The sequence below is a fragment of the Chelonia mydas genome, chromosome 2 (assembly GCF_015237465.2).
Source record: "Chelonia mydas isolate rCheMyd1 chromosome 2, rCheMyd1.pri.v2, whole genome shotgun sequence".
Lineage (NCBI taxonomy): Eukaryota > Metazoa > Chordata > Testudines > Cheloniidae > Chelonia > Chelonia mydas.
The window spans coordinates 222,750,295-222,773,657 of NC_057850.1; the positions used below are offsets into that span (position 1 = coordinate 222,750,295).

At 40.7% G+C, this 23,363-nt stretch overlaps 1 protein-coding gene across 2 annotated transcripts in view; it reads left to right on the top strand.

Moving 5' to 3' along the window:
• LOC102933320 (macrophage mannose receptor 1) overlaps positions 1-22,443 on the top strand; it is a 55,392-nt gene extending 32,949 nt beyond the window's left edge. The window contains exons 19-30 of one of the 2 annotated variants that reach the window (XM_037890798.2): positions 216-316; positions 3,385-3,527; positions 5,088-5,202; positions 5,782-5,930; positions 7,140-7,242; positions 8,573-8,805; positions 12,412-12,577; positions 14,049-14,201; positions 17,690-17,806; positions 19,458-19,625; positions 20,596-20,637; positions 21,354-22,443. In XM_037890798.2, coding sequence (XP_037746726.1) covers positions 216-316; positions 3,385-3,527; positions 5,088-5,202; positions 5,782-5,930; positions 7,140-7,242; positions 8,573-8,805; positions 12,412-12,577; positions 14,049-14,201; positions 17,690-17,806; positions 19,458-19,625; positions 20,596-20,637; positions 21,354-21,598 — 1,735 coding nt within the window. In that variant the 3' untranslated portion in view covers positions 21,599-22,443. Of the gene's footprint in view, positions 1-215; positions 317-3,384; positions 3,528-5,087; positions 5,203-5,781; positions 5,931-7,139; positions 7,243-8,572; positions 8,806-12,411; positions 12,578-14,032; positions 14,202-17,689; positions 17,807-19,457; positions 19,626-20,595; positions 20,638-21,353 lie in introns of those variants that run through there. The other variant, XM_043541278.1, reaches the window with a different exon arrangement.
• The last annotated feature ends 920 nt before the right edge of the window (positions 22,444-23,363 follow it).

Genomic DNA, 23,363 nt, shown 5'->3' on the forward strand with positions numbered 1-23,363 from the left:
GACCACTACTTTAGCCCAGGCTTCTGGCCTCCTACCAGGCATCTGATACAAGGGCTTATGTCTCAGGCTCTCTTCCTACTAAAAAAGCCATGTTCACCAAGCTGCTTTTTTGTTGTTTAGCTAGAATTTCTGTAATGTAAAATCAAATGATTAATGTGGCCTTAAAAAATAAAAATGGATCTATCCAGTAACTACTGCTACATTGTTTCTTTTAGCTGGATGGATGGAACCCCAATAAACTATGTAGCGTGGGCTCCAAATGAACCAAACTTTGCAAATAATGATGAAAACTGTGTGGTCATGTATACCCGTACAGGTGAGTATAGTAATATTTCAGTGTCGTAACAGCTCTGTACTGGGTAACATAGGAGTGGGTGTGATACACATGTTTCATGTAAAGTCATCTATTATATTAAGTGGGTTGATACTGAGTGAGATTTTCAACAGTATCTAAATGACTGTGGAGTACAGATCACGCTAAGACAGTTGAGGCACTTTTTTAAAAATGTCACCTTTTGTGGGCATGGCACTGGACTGGGACTCAAGAGATGTGGTTCAATTCCTGGCTTTACCAGAAACTTTCTGTGTGACCATGGGCAAATCAGTTAAACTCTCTGCCCCAGTTTCTATCAGAAAACAGAGACAATCACATTTTATTTCTCCTAAACTTTGTCTTATCTATTAAGAGCATAAGCTTTCAAGGACAGGAACAGTCTCTTACCATGTGTTTGTGTAGTCCCTAACAAAATAGGGCCCCGATCTTGGTTGGGACCCGTACACACTACTATAACATAAATAATTTAATAACAATTTATAAATATTTTATAATACAGAAGATGGGGGAGGAGAATTGATACCTAATATATCCAAGTCACTTTGTCTCTCTGCACCTCAGTCCCTCATGTGTAAAATAGAGATGAGAATAATACTACTACTTCCCTGTCTTGCTAGGATAAAGACATTAAAAGTTGTGAGGTGCTCAGATATTATGGCAGGGGGATCATATAAGAATCTTAGATTGATAGTGATAGAGATAACATAGTAAAACAAATTGCAAGAGTAGTTAACCTATTGTAGTTCTATAGTAGAAAATGATTTATGTGCCTTTGCAGCTAGTGATGGTTTCATATATTAAATCACCTCAAGAGGCATCTTTAACTCGCATATCGAACTTTATAAGCTTTTCTGACATTGATTAGTATTGTTTGCTCCCTTACCCCACTTCCCTCCTTTTTTTTTTTCTCCATTGCTTTTTGATCTGCACTGTTCTTGAGTACTGGCTAGCTGTACAAAGCAACTCCCTGACAAATAGGTCTTCCCCTACAGCAATACCGGAATACAGCCACTGCATATGTTTGGCTATAGAATGAAAGCGGGGCTTGTGGGGTAAGCACTAATTGATACTGCTTCAAAAAGGTTCTGAGATCACTATCCCAAGCATAGGACAATAGTGGTGTGGCTCTGTGGAGGCAAACACTTCAGGAGAAAAGCAGTTACGAGAGGTAACTTCTCTTTATTCTGGGAAACAGGAGGATTGTGTATGAAGTAACTCCTGTTTATGAAGATTGCCTTTAATCCAGTTGTATGTCATACATGGAGACCCTTTAACATCTTTCTGTTAGGGCTAGTCAAAAATTTTCCTTGAAAATTGTTTTTCAGTGGAAAATTGGGGTTTCAATTACACAACATTTTTTGCAAAAAGGGTCTCTTTTCATAGAAAATTTGGATTTTTCATCAAAAAGTGAACACTCAAAAAAAAGCGGGGGGTAGGGGGGTTGTCTGAAAATCAACATATTTTTATTCTGAATGTTACTGAGGTGCCACCTGAGAGTTGTAGTTTGGGAGCTTCACATCCTTATTCTCCTCTATGGGCGGTGCCCCCAGCCAGACTTCGTCTCTACTGATCCACCTGGGCCATGCAATTGTCATGATGCACTTTCCCTTCTCATCAAGAGATGTAGTCTGACCAGGAAGCCTGGCCTATAAAGGAGAATGGGTAGGTGTTCAGATGAAATATTATGCATTTAGGGTTTTTTGACAAACACTTGAAATTTTCCATGGAAATTATGAAAACAATCATTCTTTTTCAACAAAATTTTTCTGGGAGCTGTGACATTGGGGACCACCCAGATCAGTAAGTGGCTCTCTCACCACCCTGCCTTGTGAATTAGGAGCCTTAATACCATGCTACTATGGCTCAGGGCCCTGAAACCAGTAGCCAGTCCTCAAGTGTAAAGGTCTCACCCTGGCTTCCACCGGCCTTGTCACTCCTTGCATGGTGTCACCAACAGCCCTACTGGTCCTGAGTCTTCCCAAATCTGTCCTTCCTGAGTTTTTAACTACCAGACACTTGGACTTTTCCCTTTTGGTTCATCACCCCTGAAGGTGTGAAAAACAGCCCTCCCCCATTATCAGTTCACTTTCATACACGCACTCCAGACATTTTGTACAACAGAGACTTACTTGGGAGAAACATAAACAAACATGTATTTAATAGAAAAATCACAGTTTCAAAGATGAATGAGTAAGAGGAAGCAAACACATACAGTTACACAGAAAATACACATAAAGATGCAACCGCAGGCACTACACTTTCTAATTAGATAAATTCCCTTTTCTAGTCCAAGTTACCTTTTGCCTTTGAAAAGTTTCCCAGCATGCTGCCTGTCAAAAAGTGGATCCAGCATTTCACATACAGCTTCTCACTTAAAGGTTGCTCCTCAGTTTCTGGATGCCTTTCCCTTCAAATCCCTTCCCTTCTTATATAGTTAGCATTTTTTTTAAAATTTTCTCTCAGATTATGGTGATTCAGAGTAGGAGAAATTCCTTCCTTTCTTAGTTTTCCAAGACTGGCGTTTTCTTTTCAGTTTCAAGCCGTTTCAGCGTTTTCCCGTTAACTTTAGTGGCCCACCATTTGCCTTTTCCTGGGTTGTACAGTGTTAGGTACTTGGAATACTCTCATCTGCCCCTCCCTGTCTGATTGTTTCACTGCTCTGTGGTGAGGTGGAGGTGAAGTTGCACCAAAGTTACAATTACAATTTTCTCTCTCTCTCTCCCCCAATATGCATACATTCATAACCATAACTTGTATACATATCTAATAGTGACAATCAAGTTCAGAATATTACGAGTTTTCATAAAAGACCTTCCTTGATGTATTTTTATAGCACAATAACATTGTATACAACCAGCTGATTCAATTGTTTATTCTTTGAGATTCATATCCCCTGTTCTCCCCCTAAGGTGTCTGGACCCTAAACGTCGCAGGGGGAAAAAGCCAACGAACTGTACTTTCTATACTGTAATTAGCATAAGAAGGGGTAGATTTTCATTCCAGTCTTCATCTCGTCCAGTAATTTACTTTCCATATTTAATATGTTCCAGGTATGTGGAATGATCTGAACTGTGGCGCTCCAAAACGCTTCATCTGTGAAAGGCTCAATAGTACTACTCATTCAACCATTGCTCCCACATCACCTGCACCTCTAGGGGGATGCCCTCAAAACTGGCTTTTGTTTAATAACAAGGTACAGTAGCAAACATCTTCCATATATTTTATTTGCAAAAGGAACTGAACGAAAAATTAAATTTTTGTCTTTTATTATTGTAGTATGGGTTTAGATTATCCAAAGTTGTATTCTGATTGTCTGATCAGGCCATTCTGGTGACGTTATATCCATACTGAAATCATCTAAGAAATGAGTTTGTGAGTTACTATAGGTTTTAAATGGCTTAGGCCCCAATCCTGCAATTGCTTTGCAAATGCTTAATTTTAAAAAGATTGTATAGCTAACCAAATGTGTGCTGTTTTGTCTGTAATTTATACTTGCTTTGATACATGTTCAGTGAGCAAAAGTGCCAGCTGTCAGCATGAACAGAGAATGTAAAGCTGCTTCTTAGCTAGAGTGAATTAGAAGGAAAAAAATCCATAAATCTGTACAACGCTCCCTCTCTTTCCCAAAAGGATGTATTCAGAATTGCAGAATTTAATGGGTGTCAATTGATTTGGAATTGTTCACTGATGCACAAAAAGCAGATATCGGTGCAGGTACTTTTTGTATCTCCACTGTGAGACAAATGTAGTGCAACTTTATATTCACTCCCCCTTGCCTTGTTCTCTAAGATGCTGGTACCAGTAGATCATCCAGGAGACAGTGGAACTGTACAGAGTTCACTGTGGTGAACGATCACCTGCAAGGTGTTAGCAGCAGCAGCATGTGAGAACATTGCCTTCTAGTGGTGGTGCAGCTGTATCATCCTAGCAAAGTCAAAGTCGCATTTATACCAACTAACAGTTCTTTGAATACAAAGGTATCAGCACTGTAGGAAGAACTTACTCTTACTACCCAGTACGTTATGGTCTGAAATGCTCAAATGAACAGAGACTGCGCAGAGGGATATTTGACAGGTTACCGTTCAATGACTCATTCAAAATGTATCATCCACGTTCCCTGTCAGAAAAATGCACCTGGGGTACAAATAGTTACACTTTTACCATTGGTTGAAAAAGGATGATGGAAGAAATACAAAAAGTGAAAAGAAAAAACAAACCTTTACTTAAAATGTTCAGGTCAGATTCTTCCATACTGCAGCTGCAAGAATGGGAAATTATTTTCTTTCATAGTGCTTTTACCCTTCTCCTCTCCCCACACTTTGCACTGGAATATTCCCATTGGCTGAGGAGGGTTAGTTATAGCCAGGAGCAAATTCTTTTGTTATTTCACTTCTAATATGTATATTTCCCTCACCATTTTTAACAGGCCAGAGAGTATTTCTTTATCTTTAGTCCTTTAATTGATAAGATAAAAGGTTTTCCTCCTCTTTTATTATATGCTTATGTTGTTATCTTACAGCCATATTCTGTTCTCCTAACCACTAATCAGTTAAATTTTTCACTGGATGCTAAAGGAAAGGAGCTTTTATGTTACTTATGTATATTTTCTTTCTGTAGATTCATAGATTTTTAAGACCAGAAGGGTCCATTAGATCATCTAGTCTGACCTCCTGTACAGCACACAAAATTGATCTTGTTAATTTCAAATGTTTTTGATGCGAAATGACATCAAATTAATACTTTTCTCTTTCAGTGTTTCAAAATATTCGGCTCCAGTGAAAAAGAGAGATTGACGTGGCATGCTGCACGAACGGCTTGTATAAATTTGGAAGGAAACCTGGCTTCCATACTAAGCGAAGAAGTGCAAGGTGCAATGTATAGGCTTTTTGGTATTAGATGAGACATCAGCTTGTCCCCCTAATATGCAAGTTAAAGATGCAAAGCTTCAATTTTTACAATAGAGCCTGCTACTTTTGCTTAAAACTAATAATTAATGGACACTTAAGAGAGATGAGAAAAATGTGATTTTGATGATAACATTTGTGTGCATGCATTAGTGGCTTTCCTAAGTCACCTTTTTTAAAGTCCCAGCCTTGGAAGAATTAATAGCAGATAGACTAGTGTTGCAAGTGCTGTAATGCTAAAATTTGACACTTGAAGTTTGTCCTATGATTTTTTTTTTTAAATCCAAACCACGTGAAATCAGACTGTGCACATGCATAAGCACCATTCAAATTGATTAAATGTTGCAGAATCAGGCTTAGGGAAAATGATAGCTAGACACGCCCAATTTCTGTTTTAACTGCCATGGAAACCATCTCAACTGTGAAGTTGCTGGTCTAAAGTGATAAATCCATTAAAACAATCTTGTTTATATTTTATAATTATGATTCTAGCTCTGGATATTCTGGTGTCTCCATGCTGTAAAAATGTTTGTTTTCCTTCAGCCTTTCTCATCACCCACTTCAGGGATGCCTCAACTGATACCTGGATTGGACTGAATGATGTAAATTCTGAGTACACATTCCTATGGACAGATGGAAGTGGTGTCTACTATACAAACTGGGCCAAAGGTTTCCCACATTATCGCAGTCAGGTAAATGTGGATTGCAAATGATCATTAAACCATCATACATTTGATAAGGTCAATCAAACCATATATAACTTGCACAGTTTATTTCTTATGTAGGCTTATTTCCGTTAACTTCTTGCTGTTGAGAGTAGAATGGTCATGCTGTAGAGTTTGAGCTCTTTTACTAGCAGAAAGGGATAGCTATGTCAGCTTACAGTAGGACCATGTTTTTGGAGGTTCATTTTCAAATATTTCTTTGCAAAAGCCCAGAAGTATATTTGGTTGGTGCTTTACTAGAAATAAAGTATTTGTAGATAGTAAATGTCAAGCTGGGGTTTTATTTAAACTTCAGTTTTAGCTTTTCTCTATGATACAATATGAATCCAAACAATTGGATAGAATAAAATCCATATTCTGCAAACCTTACTCAAACCTTACTCATATTCTGCAAACCTTACTCATTGACTTCACTGAGACTAGTCAGGGAATTCACATGGGTAAAGGTTACAAGATGGTCTGACAATAACTGTGTAACTTTGGAACCTTGTAAAGGATTTTTAGAATGAATAATAAAATTAAGAGGATGGTGTGTATATATAAATATCAGATGCAGATATGCACTCGTGCTTAAGTTATCACGAAATACAATTGTATGAATAAAATCCTCAAACGAAGAGGAATCTGTGCCTCTTGTTTTCATCTTTCCCCCCCACACACTAACCACTAAACATTCCTTTGAAATTTTCCCCAGCATTATGTCAACTTATTTTAATAATAAAACATAACTGGGTGTGATTCAATAATAAATGAAATGGCTAATGTGGAATAATGGCTGTAGTTCCATTTGTTGTGCTCTTACTTTATTATCTTGACTAAGTATGTCTCCTTTTAACAATAAAAACATATAGCAGATAAGTGATCTGAGGAGAAGGGGGTGAGTGGTCACAACAGCACCCTGAACAATAGAGAAGTTGGTTTTAAAGGGCTGCCCCATGGGAGAAGACGTGATTTGGAAATGCCATCACAACAACACAATATCAGTTCTATTGAAATGTGAAGCAATTCAACAGATGATTAGTTAATGTGGACCAGAGTGTATATAAATAGTGACAGACAGATACATAGGTGATTAAACTACGCAAGATATCTGGGTCTGCAGATCCAGAAGGAAGAGGATTGTTTCTTGTTTGCTGTTTATTTATTCTTACTCATTTATGTATCATTTTCCCCCAGGATGATTGTGTTGTTATGATAAAGGACCCTATTGTGGAAGCAGGGAAATGGAAAGATGCAGACTGCCAAACGAACAAAAGCTACATATGCCAGAGGAACGCTGGTGAGCTCTTTCTCACCAAGCTTCCAAGTTAATTGCATTAAAAACTTGACTGTGATTTTTAGATTGTCTTTATGGTTTAAATGCTGACTTTCCACATGCAGCACATCACCTTTGGCCTCTACATGAAATTACAGGTTTCAGAGTAGCAGCCGTGTTAGTCTGTATTTGCAAAAAGAAAAGGAGTACTTGTGGCACCTTAGAGACTAACAAATTTATTTGAGCATAAGCTTTCGTGAGCTACAGCTCACTTCATCAGATGCAAAGGAATGCATCCAATGAAGTGAGCTGTAGCTCACGAAAGCTTATGCTCAAATAAATTTGTTGGTCTCTAAGGTGCCACAAGTACTCCTTTTCTGTTTACATGAAATGAGTTTCACAGCCTTATGTGTTAACATTTTAACAAAACAAACATGTACACTGATCTCTAATACATGTAGTAGCCTGGCCTAAAGAAAAGCCAGCATATGCCATGCAGCACCCTGCTCTTACATAGATACAAGAATGGGAGAGCACCAAGGGCCAGAGCTGTTTCTCCTGCAGCCTGGTCTGACCTGGGACCCCTCCTCACAATGACGAGCGGCCCAAAGGGAAGCTTTGTAAGAGCCCCCCTGCTACAACCCACCAGAACCATGAGGAGAGCATGAATTGCTTTGGATGGAATGATTAGATAGGGTGATGTGGAACGAGGTTGTTTTGAAAGGGTTGGATTAGGAGGAGAAGGAATTTTTTAAAGTGTTTAGTGCTCAGAGACAGTAGGGGTGGCTGCTTGGAGTCTGTTGACTGACGTTAGGGGGGAGAGAGGATGGTGGTTTGTGGATTAATTTGGAGGGCAGGGTGAAGGAGGTGTGGGGGAGGTAGAGGGATAGTGTTCGGGCCCCAGATTTTGAAGCCTTGCCTGGATTATATCCCCCCTTCCCATCCCCTCTCTGCCCATTTGCTGTTGGTGGGGTGTATTGGCTCTGCTGATCTCCCAAGGGCATGGTTAGTCGGTGGGAAGATTGTGTTTCCACTTAATAAATACAGCTGCATTAAAACTAATCACAATCCAGTGCATAGGGAGCCAAATGAGTATAAATCCATGGGAGAGTCTGGCTCAGTAGTGGCCAGCCAGAGCAACAAGGACCATGGCTTTTTATAAAAGAACTCCGAGTCATGTTTTTTGTCACTGAAGTCATGGCTGGGATGTGCATCCAGTCTTAATGTCTGTTAGTGCTATCACTCTTAAGTGTTTGAATACTGCAGACATTTGTTGTTCAGTGGAACAGTAAGTCCATGTACTACAAAATGTCCTTTCCGTGTGTGTGTGTGTGTTTGTTTTGTTTTACTACAGACCCTAAATTATATAATCCCCAAACAACAGTTCCAGTCTCAGGCTTTACCCTTTATGGTAACAGTGGCTATTCACTCATCAGTTCCAGAATGAACTGGGAAGAAGCACGAAAAAACTGCAAGGCTGAATACTCAGAACTTGCCAGTATTTTAGATCCGTACAGCCAGTCATTCCTGTGGCTACAAGTGTTAAAAATCGGGCAGCCTGTATGGATAGGTCTTAACAGCAATGTGGTAAGAACATCAAATAAGTGTGAATATGATGCTGATGCTCTGTCAAATCAGACCTCCCACATTCCTTACTCAAGTGTTGTCTGCAGTTATTACCAAGGGCTCTGTTTGATGTGCTTGCTTTTGTCTCATAGTTGAGCAGTGATTGTGAAAGAACTCCCACTGTTCCTGTTAGCATGCTTCAAAAGCAGTTTAAGCTATAGCTAGTGAATGGTGGGAGCCATGGAAATGGGCATGGGGGAGACAGAGACAAGGGTGTGTGAAGAGGAGACAAACTGTGGGTGGAATTATATATCTGTGGAAACACAGTAATGTGACAGGTTTCAGAGTAGCAGCCGTGTTAGTCTGTATTCACAAAAAGAAAAGGAGGACTTGTGGCACCTTAGAGACTAACAAATTTATTTGCGCATAAGCTTTTGTGAGCTACAGCTCACTTCATCGGATGCAGTGGAAAACCACTGAATGCATCTGATGAAGTGAGCTGTAGCTCACGAAAGCTTATGCTCAAATAAATTTGTTAGTCTCTAAGGTGCCACAAGTCCTCCTTTTCTTTTTACAGTAATGTGAGGAGACCAGTAGGAGAGTGGAAGCCATAAAAATGGTGGGGGAGGGAGAGGAGCCATGAAAGAACATGGGGATAGGTGCAGAGGGGGAATCCTGGGAATGGGAGAAGGGACAAACAAACAGCAGGTGTTTTCCTTTTGAAAAAAGGGGTGTTTTCCTTTTGAAAAAAATTATTTAGCAAAATGGTTGAAGATCCCAAAAGCCTCAAGGCCTGATTCACTGAAGCTGGTGCCTGATTGATACTGCGGAAGGGCAGGCAGTGTTACTGTTGCTTGCCTTCCTTTGGAATTTCCACTGAATTGGAGCAATTTTAAAATCCAGGGAGAATGACAAGGGGATGCATTAAATCAGCTTATCCCCTAGCTGTCCGGGCATCACACCATTCCTAGTCCATGCCACCCACTTTGCATTTCACTGGACCCCCAAACTATTGGCAGAATGTGGGTTACAAGTGGCGTGGGCAACTTCAGGCATCCTCCTTAGCAGACTTCTCTCCACCAGATGCCTGCAGAAGTATAGAACTCGAGCTTTGGAACTCTTTGGGCTGAATTTACTGCAGAGGCTCTATCACTGCCCTTGTTTGTTCCAGTGGCTAGGGCTGCGGTGCTACCACATCTGTTTACTTACATTCTTAATTAGTTCTCACAACTGTTTTGTTGGGAAGCTTTAGTCCCTCTGTACTTGGAAGCAGGGGTTTAAATCTGACAGGGGCTGGGGTCAAGGATCTGCTACTTGCCCTCCCCATGACAATCTGCCCAAATTTGGCTGAGTTATTAGCCTCTGAACATCTCAGTTCACGCATGCTCAGCAGAGACTTGTTAGAGTTTGGCAGCTAAGTTATACAAAGATTCCATCTGCTGTGGACATGATCCATTCCCTCACTGCGGCCATCCCTTCTCCACAGAGCAATGCATGCAGGGCCAGAGCAAAGAGTCTCCCTGCAATGCTTTGCCTGCCAATCAGGGGCCACCGACGTACCAGGCAGAGGAACCATGAGCAGGGAGTTGGCCTTTCTTGTGCTCTCCTTGCTTGGCAGTGAGCAGGAGGGGTAGGAGGAAGCATGGCTGAAATGCACAGGGCTGAGCAGTTGAGCCTGGGGAGAGGGGGACAAAGATACTGGGGTGGGGAGCGGGTGTCGGACTGGGACAAAGAGTTGGAAAGGGTGGGCAATGGAGCTGGGGAAACATGAGGGACTGGAACTGGGTCAAGAAGCTGTGGCAGGGGTAACAAGGCTGGGTCAAGAAGCTGTGGCAGGGGACAAGGAGCCAAGGGAGGCTGGGGGTGGGGGAGATTGAGATAAGGGTGCTGGGGTTGAAAAAAAAAAACTAGGATGAGGAGTTCAGGAAGGTGGAGAACTGGAACAAGAGGCCTGGGGAAGGGGGGCCAAGAGCAGGCTGGAGAGGCCCAGGGCAGAAGGGGTCAGGCTTGGGGAGGTCAGAGGCAGAAAGTCTATGACCACTACCCAAGAGTCTTGAGCCTCAGCATTCCACTGTGGTCAGCAAATTGTGGCAAAATGGGCTGACAAATGTGTGCCTCTTCTCCCTGCAATTGCTGGCCTACACAGAGGATAACAACCTACTACTGCTGTAAGTCACTCGTTAGCTCAAGTAGCGGAGGTCTGTGCTGTGGAGCCAAAGGTTCTAGCCCTACTTATAAGACCAGTGGGAGTCAATATGGTTCCACATGGTGGAATTTGTGTTTTTTCGGTTTGCTTTAAACAAACAAAAAACTAGGAAAGTACATTTAAAAAACTATGAATGTTAAGAATATTCTGTGTGCAACCTTAATTTGGACTCTTTGCACCTATGTGTTATCCTATAGTTTTTAATCATATGATCACAAGCTATTTTTTTCCCACAGTGTCCCTGCTTCATTCAGTGCACAGCCTGGAAAGTGCTCATTGAATGACTTGGTGCTGTGCAGTGATTGTGGCTGTTGTCTGTAGGACCACTGAGACATATGTTGCACACATTGGAAGGAGTATGGTTGCAAGGATGGTCTCATGGTTTAGGTAATAGAATACTCCCTTGAAGAAATGGATTCTGTCTCTGCCCCAGAGTTCCTGAGTAATGCTGGGCGAGTCACTAAATTAACATTTTCACAGGTGGTCAGTAAGGCCATATTTACACGGGGATACTCAGAGGTTAAGGCAAATCAACTAAAGGTGTGAAATCAATGTGCGCAAGTTAAAGTGCATTAAACCCCCCTGTAGATGCTCTCACTTAGGAGTAAAGTGACCTTAGCTCACTGTAACTTAATCCTCCTTTGAGCAGCCAAGTGGGAGTTTAATGTGCTTTAACTTATGCACATTAACTTCACACCTTTGGCTGATTTGCCTTAACTTTCCTGAGTATCCCAGTGTAGACATGGTTTTATTGTATGTGCCTGTTTTCTGGGTGCCCAACTTGGGATATTTGGGGCCTATTTTGCAGAAGTCCTGAGCACTCACAACTGCAACTGAAGTCAATGGGATCTGTGATCTGAACATATAAAGTGCTTTATAATGTTAAGTTACCTGAAAAATCAGGTCATATGCATCTGTCATGGGCCACTCAAAATTAGGGCACACTTTTGACATTAACATCTCTGTGCACAGTTCCTGATCTGTCAAATGGGAATAATAATATCACTTCACCTCATTAATGTTTGTGAAGCACTCAGATACTATAGTGATGAGCACCATAAAAAAGCTCATTAGGAAATGAATAATTCTGTTTTCAAAGCAGGATTTGAGTACTGTGCCATAAATAAGGCCTGGGGACATATACTGAACAATGAGGATGAAATCTAATATTGAATAATTGCCCATTCAGTGAGCACCATCCATTCTGTGCTCTGAAAGAAGCAGGCATCCTGTGGAAAGAAATAGTGTGTGATCATGTAATTAAAGATCATGTCATAAGGCATACACACAAGGGGGCTGAATTAAGGTTTTATAGACAAACTTATTTCTGACATTTCAGTGCATGAGTTTGTGACCTTAATAGTCTTTTTTTTAAGACAGTTTTTGGATGCAATATTATCTTAATTGTCTTTTGTTTTTAGACTAGTGGCTTTTACAAATGGACTGATAACTGGAGAATCAAGTACTCTAAGTGGGCCAGTGAGGAGCCAAAACGGAGCTCGGCCTGTGTTTATTTAGATGTTGATGGGACCTGGAAGACAGGGTCTTGTGATGAAAATTACTTCTCTGTCTGTAAAAGGTCTGATGGTAAGCAACTGAATTTAGCAATTTTAATTAGTGAGCTTCAAGTTTAAATGCATTCACGTCTTGATTATGACTACAGTAGAACCTCAGAGTTATGAACACCAGAGTTATGAACTGACCAGTTAACCACACACCTCATTTGGAACTGGATGTACACAATCAGGTAGCAGCGGAGACCACCCCCCACCCCCCAAAAAAGGCAAATAGAGCAAAGTACTGCGTTAAATGTAAACTGCTAAAAAAATTGAGGGAAAGTTTTTAAAAAAAGATTTGACAAGATAAGGAAACTGTTTCTGTGCTTGTTTCATTTAAATTAAGATAAAGGCAACATTTTTCTTCTGTGTAGTAAAGTTTCAAAGCTGTATTAAGTCCATGTTCAGCTGTAAACTTTTGAAAGAACAACCCTAACGTTTTGTTCAGAGTTATGAACATTTCAGAGTTACGAGCAACCTCCATTCCTGAGGCATTCGTAACTCTGAGGTTCTATTGTGTATATATAAATAATGAATGTGACCGTTGACGTGTACTCTGCTCCAATATTGGTTTCTATAAAGGAAATAGTCATTGATACAGTTTCTTGGCGCTTGACAGACGCTAACTAGTGAATTCTAAAGATTTTTCAAAGTTTATTCTACAAATAATATATTCTAGAATAAAAATATTCTAATTGGTGCATTATGCCACTTTGTTTTTAGCCTGTAAGCTGTGGACCCACTGTTGCATCCCTTACGTATCCAAATACTCTGACATGAATAAGAGTTTTGGATGCTCAAGAATTTCAGAATTAGGCCTTTTCTACTCATCTACAAATCTGTCAATCCAACAGGAAGTATCAATGGAGATTTATTGGAAAGTCTAGTATCAGCTGCCCTGGCTTTTCGGTCCCCCCCAGAATCAGGGTCTAGCCGCCTGTGGCTCCCAGCTGGGAGAGGGCTCCATTCTCATCCTGGCTTCCAGCCAGGAGTGGGGTCCAGCCACCCAGCTCTCCAGAGGAGTGGGGTGCAGCTGGGCTCTAGCTGTCTGGCTTTCTTGTCAATTTCATGGCTTCAACAGCCAATGTAAGTAACACAGTGTCTACACAGATGCTGTGTCACTCTAACTACACTGACATAAGCCCTACACCTCTTGGGGAGTTGGAGTTATTATGTTGGTGTAGTAGGGCACTTACATCAGTGGGACAAGGCTGTAGTATTGTAGACACTGACATACTTAGGCCAACATGAGCTGCCTTGTGTAGACCTAACTGTGTTGTATTGACCAGGCCTCAGCTAAAGTCAATGCAGTTACCCCAATGTAAAACCTCCATAGCAGAGTAGAGAATCTGGCCCAAATCATGAACCATGAATATCTGAGGTTCTTTTTCATGCTATCACGGTCAAATTAGTAGTGGCTGCTTATGGTACAGTATATATGTGTTTTCAGTAACATATCTGAGAAGCCTTTATTGCTTTCATACAGCATGGTTTCTTATCAGTTGTAGCCCCTACTGAACCTCCACAACTCCCTGGAAAATGTCCTGCATCTGACATACGCAGATCTTGGATTCCCTTCCATGGTCACTGTTACTACATTGAGGCCTCCGAGAGGGAAAGCTGGCCCCAGGCTTCCATGGAATGTGTTCGATTAGGTGAGTGTCATCTTTAATTAGGACCTAACAGTTTCCTGTAGGCTCACTGCTTATTTTTAAGTGAAAAACTGGGGCACTGTAGGGAAGTGGGTGAGAAGGAAAGAGGTTGGTGGGGAAAGTGGAATTAAAGGAAGCCCTTTCCCCCCTTTCAGAATGAAAAACTGGAAAACTTTACAGTAAAGGTCAGGGTCAAACAAAACAGTATTTATCCCTCTGACCCCAACCTTACTCCTCGTACTATCTACCTTTTAGCTTTCCTCAGTTGAAGAGAGGAGCCACCTTGTTAATTGGTTAATCATTCAGTCCTTAATAATTATCTCCCTAATTTGCTCCATGTGGGGATGCTTCCCAAATACTCAGAGTGGTGAGTCAGCCTAAGGCTAATCTCACTTGTCACAAGGCCACTGGTCTGAACCTGGCAAAGGTTGAGAGTGAATGAAATTCGTTGAAAGAAAAGGAGTACTTGTGGCACCTTAGAGACTAACAAATTTATTTGAGTATAAGCTTTCGTGAGCTACAGCTCACTTCATCAGGTGCATGCAGTGGAAAATAGAGTGGGGAGATTTTATATACACAGAGAACATGAAACAATGGGCGTTACCATACACACTTTAAGGAGAGTGATCAGGTAAGGTGAGCTATTACCAGCAGGAGAGAAAAAAAACCTTTTGTAGTGATAATCAAAGTGGGCCATTTCTAGCAGTTGATGAGAATGTGTGAGGAACGGTGGGGGGGGGGAATAAACATGGGGAAATAGTTTTACTTTGTGTAGTGACACATCCACTTCCATCTCTCCTGCTGGTAATAGCTCACCTTACCTGATCACTCTCGTTACATTGTTTCATGTTCTCTGTGTATATAAAATCTCCCCACTGTATTTTCCACTGCATGCATCCGATAAAGTGAGTTGTAGCTCACAAAAGCTTATGGTCAAATAAATTTGTTAGTCTCTAAGGTGCCACAAGTCCTCCTTTTCTTTTTGGGGATACAGACTAACACAACTGCTACTCTGAAACCTGAAATTAGTTGCTATGTGATTACTGTTTGGTGGTGAGACATGGTGCACTGGCCATTCGGAGTTTGAGGAGGGAACACATATGGGCTAACAGTATCCTGGTCCCTGGAAATAAAAGCCACTACCCTGAACCTATATCAGGAGGAACCAGGATCAACAAGGATTAAGAGATTTTGTTTACTTATCAGGTGGCATTTGGTATCCTGTCAATTAACTTAGCAGTAGGAGTTTAATCCGCTGACTTTCCAAAGGAAGGAAGCTGTGAGGATGCAGGTCTGCAGGGGCTCTTGCTCCAGTACCTGGGAAAAAGAAGTCGTGTTTTGGACCCTCTTGGTTTCCTTTTACTTGTTTCAATTTAATGACTGTAAAAGAAGTTCCTGGTCTGTGCCAAAATGAGAGAGGTTCTTGATATTTTATTCTGTTAAAGCCCTAATGAACAGAGCACTTCAAGAAGGGGAGACTTTGTTGTTAGCCACAACCCAGGATTGTATGTGGACTCTGTAAAATGAGTTGGTGGTCTCAGTTTAATACTTCTTAAACAGATGTTGGCACCCTAGTGTGACAAATCCACCATAAAAGGAAAAGAACCTAGTGCTGATCTCTTGTAATAATTGGGCCTACAAATTTACCCTAATTGTGAGCTCAACTGTAAGAAGTGAGTAAAAGTTTATAAAATATCACAACAACCTATGACAATAAATGCGAATGGGAAAGGGTACAAGAGGGAGACAGACTAAATTAGTCCAAACAAAAAGGCTTACTGATACAATTCTAGGACTGTGTTGAGATGATGCCTGGTAATTAAGAGACATGTGGGACTGAAAATCAATTAACCAAAACTAGCATGTTGGTTATTAGGCCTAATTGGTGGATAAAATAATAAGGGGATGGGCTATTCCACCCAATGCTCCCTTTTGTGGTCCTCAAAAAGAAACTTTTCTGGGAAAAGCTGGCTACCACTATGCTGGCTGTCTGAAAGATTAGAGAAGGGGAAGGAGCAAACTTTACCATCATGTCTGCCACCCCCATCGTCTCCTGGGATCCTTGGAGTTATCAGGCCTCCACTATAGTTTTGACATCCTGAGGGAGACCTTCATCAGACCAGGTCAGACAGAGGGACCCACATGACACTGGGTCACTTCTACCAGCTTTAGCGACATCCCAGCCACGACCTGAGATGTGACACTGTGTCTCCACCCCCCATGTGTCCTTTTCCTTCCCCACCTTATTTCTTTTTCTATCTCTCTCCATTTTCCTTCTGCTTAATAAGGATCTGGCTTAGCCAGCAAAGACTGCATATTTTGCAACATGCAAATGCAAATGCAATGCTCTGGGCAGCCCAATAATGGTACAAGTTTGCCAGGTCTCAGAGTGGCTGATAAGACCATGTGTTATGCCTGTGTTTTTCCAGTAGTGAAGCTGCAAGTGAGAATCAACATCAGATACATAAACAGTATTTTCTGTTTTAGCTGTTCTTTCCTTCACCCTTTTGTTTTGTCTTCTAGGAAACAGAATTAGACTTTAACAAGAGCCCCGCCCATTTCAACTAACTTTTTCTCTTTTCCCCAAAAAGAAGTTATTACCATTTTTAATACCATCCAAGAGACTGTCAGATGATGGGGGAGAGCAGTTCTTTTTAAAAACTCTCTCCACCTAGAGGGAAGGGTAACATGCGATATGGTTAAAATGGAAGACTTACTTAATACTTTACATTTCGCATGCTTTAACCTTTCCCCTTCTTGTTTTCTGTATCTTCAATAAAAGGTTAAAATATTTTAATGATGTGTTTGCCAAGGTACTAAGGAGTCTGAGGACTCTATATACTAGACCTTGTTTAGCTCTGTTTAATGTTGGACAGTGACAAGATCACGTTAATACCTTTGATTCTTAGGCCCCGCTTATTCCATCTACATTAATACAACAGGATATCAGTATTGAGGAAACGGGGACTATGGTGGTAATAAGATCATCCCCTTAACTGGCGTATGATGATATTTCTTATTTCCCAAAACAGCTTCTCTCTTCTTTCTTGTTTTTTTTTTTTTTATCCCCAGTGCAAGAGGGAATATATATATATATTAAAAAAAAAAGCTGCATTTTTCTAATTGCGTTGTCTCCGGTACACTAAACAGCAGGGAAGGATTGGGGTTAATTGCAAAAATGGAGCATACAAATACAGCATATTTGGCAAATGTGCTAAAACTAATATAAGATATGTATTGCCTGGAGATAACCAGCATAGCAGCTCAAAGAAAAGGATGTTTACCTCTAAAGAGCAAAATGCAAGGGCTGTTACTGATCTGTTTCTGGAGCTCTGATGGACTTCAGTGACAAAAATTAATTACAGTCTATGGCTATTTTAAATGTATCAAAAGGGTTAAGAAAATGTCATCATGATTGTTTCAAGGGGCAGATTATTTTCTATGGTGAAACATGCTTAAATTATGCTTGTTTATTAATTTATGTTTTGCAGGAGCCTCTTTGGTTTCCATAGAAAATAGGGTTGAAATGAATTTTCTCTTGCACCACTTGGATGTATTTGCAAGTGACTCAAGACAGTTTTGGATAGGAATGTACAAGAATGTGGATGGTAATTATTTAGCTTTCAGTTATTTACAAATAAGTACTCAAACAGAAGATGGAAATCTGATGTCAAATGTTTAATATTTTTCAGTTATAGTACACAAAAAGGAGAAATGATTCAGAAAGGTGACTACGTTTTACATCCCCGTCTCTCTCTTGGAAATAGAAAATATTACACGCCTACAGTATTTCATCCAATTTATTTCATTTCACACTTTTCTTTCATTCCCTTGACATTTAACCAAACTTCACAGCCCCTCAGTTTCTGAAGAAATCTTATAGTGTTAAGTATTTATTCAGCAAGAAGAAGTTCTGAAAAGTCTGCTAAAGTCTTTTAAAGAAATATATTTCTGTATTTATTGGTTAGCATTGTAATGCTGTTTTGTGCCTGTGAAGCCACAGCCTGTTACGGGGAGGGGATACGAGGAAGGTTTCTGTAGCAGCCACTGCTCTTGCTGGTATTTCGTTTGAGCTAGATGCAATACCTTCAGAAGCCTCGGAGAGCATATATAACAGCAGCCTTTAGTATACCATTAATTCCACTGCAGTGTGAAGGGAGAATTCTGCTCCTTGCTGGCTGGTTGATCCTGGGTGGTGCAGAAAATAGACAGGAACATGCCTCCTTACCGATGTACACCTTTTGGGCCCATTGGATGGTTTCAGCACAGTTGCTGGTACTAGACTTTCCGAGTCCGAGGCACTGGAACTACAGCTCCCATGAGGCACTGCAACAGCATTTCTGAATCGAACTGTTCAGTTTTCAGTCACAAGTTTTGGCAAAAAGATCAGTTTTCAGTGAAATTATTTTGGTTTTTAATTTGCTGAAAACTTGAAAAGTGCTTTTGTGGGTTGGGGTGGAGTGTGTGGTGTGTATGTGGGGGGAGAGAGAGAGTGGGTTTTGGGGGAGCTGAGACCATGTCAGCATGCTGTCTTGTAAGTTCAGACAGCAGCAGACCCCCCCACCCCCGCCCCTCTCACACACAGAACTCCACATGAATGGCTTGCTTCGTCTCGGAGCAGATAAGCAGCCGGCTGTTAGAAATGGAGTTTTCAAAGGGCATATCCACATTCCTGCGGCGAGTTCAAAACAATGAGACGAGTGGCCACTTGACTTAAGGGGATTATGGGATGTTTCCAGAGGCTGATCAGAGTGCAGTAATGCAACGCCTTGTTCACACTGACGCCCGGGTGTTTCAGCCAAGGTGCAGCAAGCGTTAATCTTCTCGCCAAGGTGGAGTACCAGGAGCGCTCTAGATGCCTTGCCAGTGTGGACGGGCAGTGAACTAGGGTGCCTGGGGCTGCTTTAATGTGCTCTAACTCGCAAGTGTAGACAAGCCCTTAGTCTTCAAGGCTCAGTGGGCCTGGCCATTCCATTCCCAGTTTACTGAGGCAGCTGCGCTCCTCTAGGACAATGCAGCTAGCGGTGTCCAGGTGAAACCTTACAGACATAAGGCATTCTCAGTTGTGTCTGCCTGGAAGGAGAGACAAAACTGAGTCCTATAAAATGTTAATGTATTGATTTAATAAATTAATGAATTCACTGCTCAGATACAACAGTGACAGGTGCCATAGAAATCATATGATATTGTTTTAATCTCTAGAAATGAGTGATCCTTAACCTGCCATTTGTTGTTCTGTATTTTTCATTTTAACTTTAGGAGAATGGACATGGGGAGACAACAGTGCAGTAGAGTTTGTAAACTGGAAAGAAAGAGAACCTACGGATGGTTATCATGAACATTGTGTTGACATGGATGCCTCAGATGGGGGCTGGAGAAGCTATTTCTGCTCTGCTGACAAAAGATTTATTTGTAAAATACCAAAGAGTAAGTGATATACTCAGTACAATGGGTTATTAACAATGACTAATATTTATGCTATAAAATCCTTTGCATTGCATATTCTGTACTTGTCTGTGTTTGCGGTAGATATTCTGATCCTACTCCCATCGAAATCCCATTGAAACTCCCATTTAAGGGCAATTGCTAATAGAGATGGAGTGGAACTCAGGAGTCTCAGGCTCCTATCGCCCTTATCCTTAGTGCCTTGGAAGAGCAGGCACTAATCAAACCAGGCTTTGTTGGTAGGGAGGTGGAGAGGGTACAACCAGAAGGGTTTAGGGAGGAGGAGGAGCCAAAACAGAGGAGTTGCAGGTGGGATGTGAGGGGAAGAACTTGAGCGGAAGTTAACCGGGGGTGAGAGGACCCAGAATGACAGAGCTACTGCTGAAAGGGAGGAAGGAGATACTGCTGAGAAGCAGCAGTGGAAGGATACTAAGATGTATGTAACTGTGAGGTAAGTAGATGGGAGGATGTGCCTAGGACCCAATGGAAGGAAGAGGGGAATTGTGACCCAGTCTGTTTTTCTGTTGCCCCCTTGATCTTGGCGTCCTAGACTTAAAAATGCAAATATGAATTTTCAGTTTTCCCCATACTTCAGTGTGAAAAATCTTCAGCTTCTCAAAATGTCGTGAAGGCTTGACATTCTGAAGGTGTGAAATCATCCCAAATCAATTGGTAACATTTTTTTATGAAAAAAAAAAACAAATATAATTTTTTTTCCTGGATCTAATTTTTAACTGGAATGTTTTGCTTGATTTGGGTAGATGATTCATTTAGATTAAATTAAAGGTGTTGTCAGATATTTTTCATCTCCATTATTTTACTTTATTTTAAAATGCAGAGTGCCCAACATAGTAATTCTTCATACAGGATTTATTTACTCTGTGTGACTGTACAATCTGGTGTAAAATGGAGACTTAAAGACTATGAATATCTTTTTTTTTTAATTTGAAAGTTACTGAAGTTGAACCAACTGAGAAGCCATCAGACAATAAAGGTAGGACTGATTTCTTATAAGCAAATTAAAGAGAAACCCAAATCAACTTATAAATTTAAGAACATAAGAACGGCCATACTGGGTCAGACCAAAGGTCAAGTGTCCTAGCCCAGTATCCTGTCTTCCGACAGTGGCCGGTGCCAGGTGCCCCAGAGGGAATGAACAGAACAGGTCATCCATTCCCTGTCGCTCATTCCCAGCTTCTGGCAAACAGAAGCTAGGGATACCATCCCTGCCCATCCTGGCTAATAGCCATTGATGGACCTGTCTTCCATGAATCTATCTAGTTCTTTTTTGAATATTTATTTTATTTTCTGAGAAAATTACTATTTGATACCCAGCTGTGTGGATGTTTATTTGAAACGTATTATTGTGATTATTATATCTCCAACCTGACTAAAAAGCAGCACTCTCCCCTCAAACTCAATTTCATTTTGAATTAAGGTATTTAATTGTGTTTTGACTGGACCTCTGTATGATATATTTTGTGACTAGCGCGACAGAAGTTATCTGTAAACTGTAATGACGTGCAGCCATAAACCTCTGCCTTCAAAAATAAGGTCATTGGGCCTGATTTTCTGTTGATTCTCCACAGCTTACATTGGCTTGGAGTTATGGGCGCTCAGAACTTTCGGAAATCAGACCCATTGTCAGACCCTAATATATATCATCATAATCCTTAGGATCCTGAGTAATTGCTTTGCATTCATTTACAGTACTGAAAACAGATGAAGCTGTTCCTGCACACCACTTAAGTGGGATGGTAGTTATTCTTGTCCTTCTCATTCTAGTCGGAGCTGGTCTTGCAACCTATTTTTTATACAAAAAAAGACACAGTCAGCTACCAACAGATGTCCGCTTTGACAACACTCTTTATTGCAGTAGAGATGCTGTTCCTGCAACTAGTGACTCAAAGTATCTTGTGGCCAACATTGAGCAGAATGAACAAGCCATGCTTTGATTCACAAAATAAAAATGATTTTGATAAAAATTAATGCATCTGGACTACCTGAACCCTTAAGACAAAGCTGTTTTCTCTGGTTAAAATTGTAGTGCATTTTGCAGAGACTGCATTTGTGTGTTACATACATTCCTTCCATAGTCTTGCGAGATTCTGGATCTACTTGTAGAAGAATAGTTCTGTGAGAGGCTATTTAATAAATGCAGTCACGTAAAAGAACCAAATATGACCTCAAGCCATGTGAAAAACATTCAAAACTATTCCACTGTCTCTACATGTCGCCTGCATCCTTATCAACCATGAAAAGAGCCAAGCTCATCATGCTGATTGTGAGAATAATCATTACAGACTCTTCAAAGCACTCAGAAAAGCAATTGTCTAGTTCTATTGGAATCCTGCACATTCGCTCCAGAGTTCCAGCACTCCATGCTGGTGTCATTGTATTTCACTTCAGCATATAAAAAGAGACTTTTTTTGTTGTACAACTTCAGTTCAGATGACCTCACAACAGCTACTCAACATGTTCTCTTATAGGGCTTGATCCACTGAAGTCAATGGGATTCTTTCGACTGACTTTCCAGAACACTAGATCAGGCCCACGCTTGCTGTTTTTTCAGTTCTGCATTCTGCTTTTTGTAATATGAAAACAATAAAACGCTTCATAGGTCTTGAGGTCTTAGCTTCAAGAAATGTCATATAATCTAATGTTTATTCCTTTTGTGAAATTTCAATCATGTTTGAATTAAAATGGATCCCTCTGGAGATGAATGGCTGAAAGCAAAGTGTACATTGCTTTACCTTTTGCTGTAGTTTTGTAAAATAAGCATTAAAAGATAGTTTGTAAAGGTTTTGCATTTTTATTATGCCTTGTAAATAGGAACATTTTTTATGTAGTTCACATTTTTAAAAAGGATATAGACATTTATCAGGTTGGCTGGCAGACATAGCACCTTATGTTGTGTTTTTTAAAACATGCGTTTAGTGCTGTAAGTTTCCACAACACTGTACAGAACATAAGTTGGACATGTTCAGCGTATAGGCCTTGATCATGCCAACACTTGCTCACCTGTTTAACTTTACATACGTCCCAATATTGAAGATGCTCCTGACTGGAAGCTAGGCAAATTCAAACTGGAAGTAAGGTGCATATTTTAAACAATGAGTACATGAGTGTCAATGGGAAAATTTAAAATCTCATGAATGCAGTAACACTTACTAAGAACATGTATTCTGTGATGAAGATTTTCAGAATACAAGGTAAGTGTGGCAGAAAAAAAATATTCATATTATGGTATCAGATATACTGTGTAATTGGGAAAGGCAGAATAAGTTGAGGGGTAGAAAGGGCAGATGGGATGGTTCCATGCTGGGCAATCACTGTGGTGAAATTCTGGCTCAGTAGAAAAAGTGCAGGAATCCCTTTCTGTAGGTGCTGCATGATAGGGGTTGTGTAGCCAGGAAAAAAAGGGTATGATTTATGTAAATGTGGGCTTGATCTAAAACCACTGTAAACACTCACTGATTTCATAAATATGGAACCTCAGCTGAGTTAACCACATTCTATATATGAAGTGTCATAAACTGCATCCATAGGATGTGTGTCTTTATCCTTGGTAGAGAAGAAAACACAATGGGGCTACCCTCAGAGATGCTGGTGGCATAGAACAGTGTTTCTCAACCTTTTTGATACTGGGGACTAGCTTGCTGCCTTCCTAAACTGTGTTAGGGAGATCTCAGGGCCCGGTGCCAGTCAACAGACTGGTCA